Raw genomic sequence first — 2,049 nt, forward strand, 5'->3', positions numbered from 1 at the left:
GAAATCCCATGGACAGAGGAGCCTGGCGGCTACAGTTCAAGAGGTCACAAAGAGCTGTACACTATGGAGCATGCACACATGCCATTAGAGCTACTGGTCAGTCCACCATGCCTGAAACAAGGCCAAGTGCAAGACGGGTGATTTTGCTGTGCAGAAAACTAATGGCATCTAGTAGCAACCAATCCACAGGTCATGCTTAAATTTTTGATTCCAGAAGCTAGTAGCCGATACTATGAAAAGAATAAATTATTTTAAAATAAGCCACTATTCAAAGTCTAATGTAAGGGCTTAAAGAGCAACAATACTAGCAAATAATACTAGCAATTTATTGACATAAAATTTTTTATTTTATTTTTTGGACTATGTCCCCCACCTTGGAGAAAGGTCTGGAGTTCCTGATAGCCACGGTCACGGGTATCTTCTTTCTGACTCTTGCCATACGTTTGCTTGATCGTCATTATTTCTAGAAGTCTTGGAACCTAGGTTGTGTTTTCAAATGCTTTCTAGATATTTCTCTTTAAATAATTAATTTTTCCCTATTAATTTTTCTATTTTGAAATCTGTTTGTTGGTTTGGGCTGATCCCTCAGAGTAAATTGGGGGATTTACATTTTAGTCTCACTATATTCAAAGAGGAAGTTTGCTTTTATCTGAATTTTTTTTCCCCAAGTATTCTAACATTTTTCAACTGGGAGAAGATGGGAGGGACAAAGTTCTGGCGGTTTGGGGCATCTCAGCCAAGAGCAGGGTAAAGACATGGAGGGATGAAGGAAGTCAGTGGGTGAGGTGTAAGTGCCCCTGGGGAGTGGGAAAACCATCACCCAGACAGCTAGGAACTTACCATGGGGCTCTGAACATATATGGTTTAAAATGTTTATGTTGAATAACTACATTAAGTAGATCGAAACTTCCACTCCTGCAACATTTCCTTACAGAGACTCATGCAGCCAGAAGCTAGAACCAACAGGACAGCTGTAACTGAATTTATTTTACTGGGCTTAGTGGAAACAGAAAATCTACAGCCTATGGTCTTTGTACTCTTCCTCTTTGCCTACCTGGTCACTGTCGGGGGCAACCTCAGCATCCTGGCAGCCATCTTGGTGGAACCCAAACTCCACACCCCCATGTACTTCTTCCTGGGGAATCTATCGGCGCTGGACATTGGGTGCATCACCGTCACTGTTCCTGCCATGTTGGGCCGTCTCCTGTCCCACAAGCGCACAGTTCCCTATGCAGGCTGCCTCTCCCAGCTCTTCTTCTTCCACCTTCTGGCTGGGATGGACTGCTTCCTGTTGACAGCCATGGCCTATGATCGATTCTTGGCCATCTGCCGACCTCTCACCTACAGCACTCACATGAGCCAGACGGTCCAGAGGATACTAGTGGTTGTGTCCTGGGCTTGTGCCTTCACCAATGCACTGACCCACACTATTGCCCTAACCACCCTTAACTTCTGTGGTCCCTGTGAGGTCAATCACTTCTACTGTGACCTCCCACAGCTCTTCCAGCTCTCCTGCTCCAGCACTAGGCTCAATGAGCTGCTGCTCTTTGGCGTGGGTTTCATAATGGCAGGTACACCTGTGGTTCTCATCATCAGCTCCTACATCCACGTGGCAGCTGCGGTTCTACGAATCCGCTCAGCGGAGGGCAGGAAGAAAGCCTTCTCCACGTGTGGCTCCCACCTCACTGTGGTCTGCCTCTTCTATGGGACTGGTATCTTCAACTACATGCGCCTGGGTTCAGAGGAGGCTTCAGACAAGGATAAGGGAGTTGGAGTTTTCAACACAGTTATCAATCCCATGCTGAACCCACTTATCTACAGCCTTAGAAACCCTGACGTTCAGGGTGCCCTGTGGCGGGTACTTGTAGGGAGGCGGTCAGTGACATGAGGGGTGGTAGGTTCCGTCCTTTTCTGGGTTGGGGGAAATTTTTCATGAGGGCAGTAACCTGGAAAAGTGGTTCACAACCATTTTCCTAGCTCTGCTGCCCGAAGATTTGTGTTGTGTGCTTGTTCTGCAAAGAAACCCTACAGAATTCATTCATTCATTTA

General features: G+C 46.5%; 1 protein-coding gene across 1 annotated transcript; it reads left to right on the top strand.

Moving 5' to 3' along the window:
• The first annotated feature begins 940 nt into the window (after positions 1-940).
• On the top strand, positions 941-2,049 carry LOC147352306 (olfactory receptor 3A2). The gene has a single exon (XM_086359658.1). It carries the CDS (start codon positions 941-943, stop codon positions 1,886-1,888), a length of 948 nt encoding a protein of 315 aa, XP_086215784.1. The 3' UTR covers positions 1,889-2,049.

The sequence above is a fragment of the Bos grunniens genome, chromosome 19 (assembly GCF_055505025.1).
Source record: "Bos grunniens cultivar Pamir isolate PY7600 chromosome 19, Bosgru_T2T1.0, whole genome shotgun sequence".
In the NCBI taxonomy this organism is placed as follows: domain Eukaryota; kingdom Metazoa; phylum Chordata; class Mammalia; order Artiodactyla; family Bovidae; genus Bos; species Bos grunniens.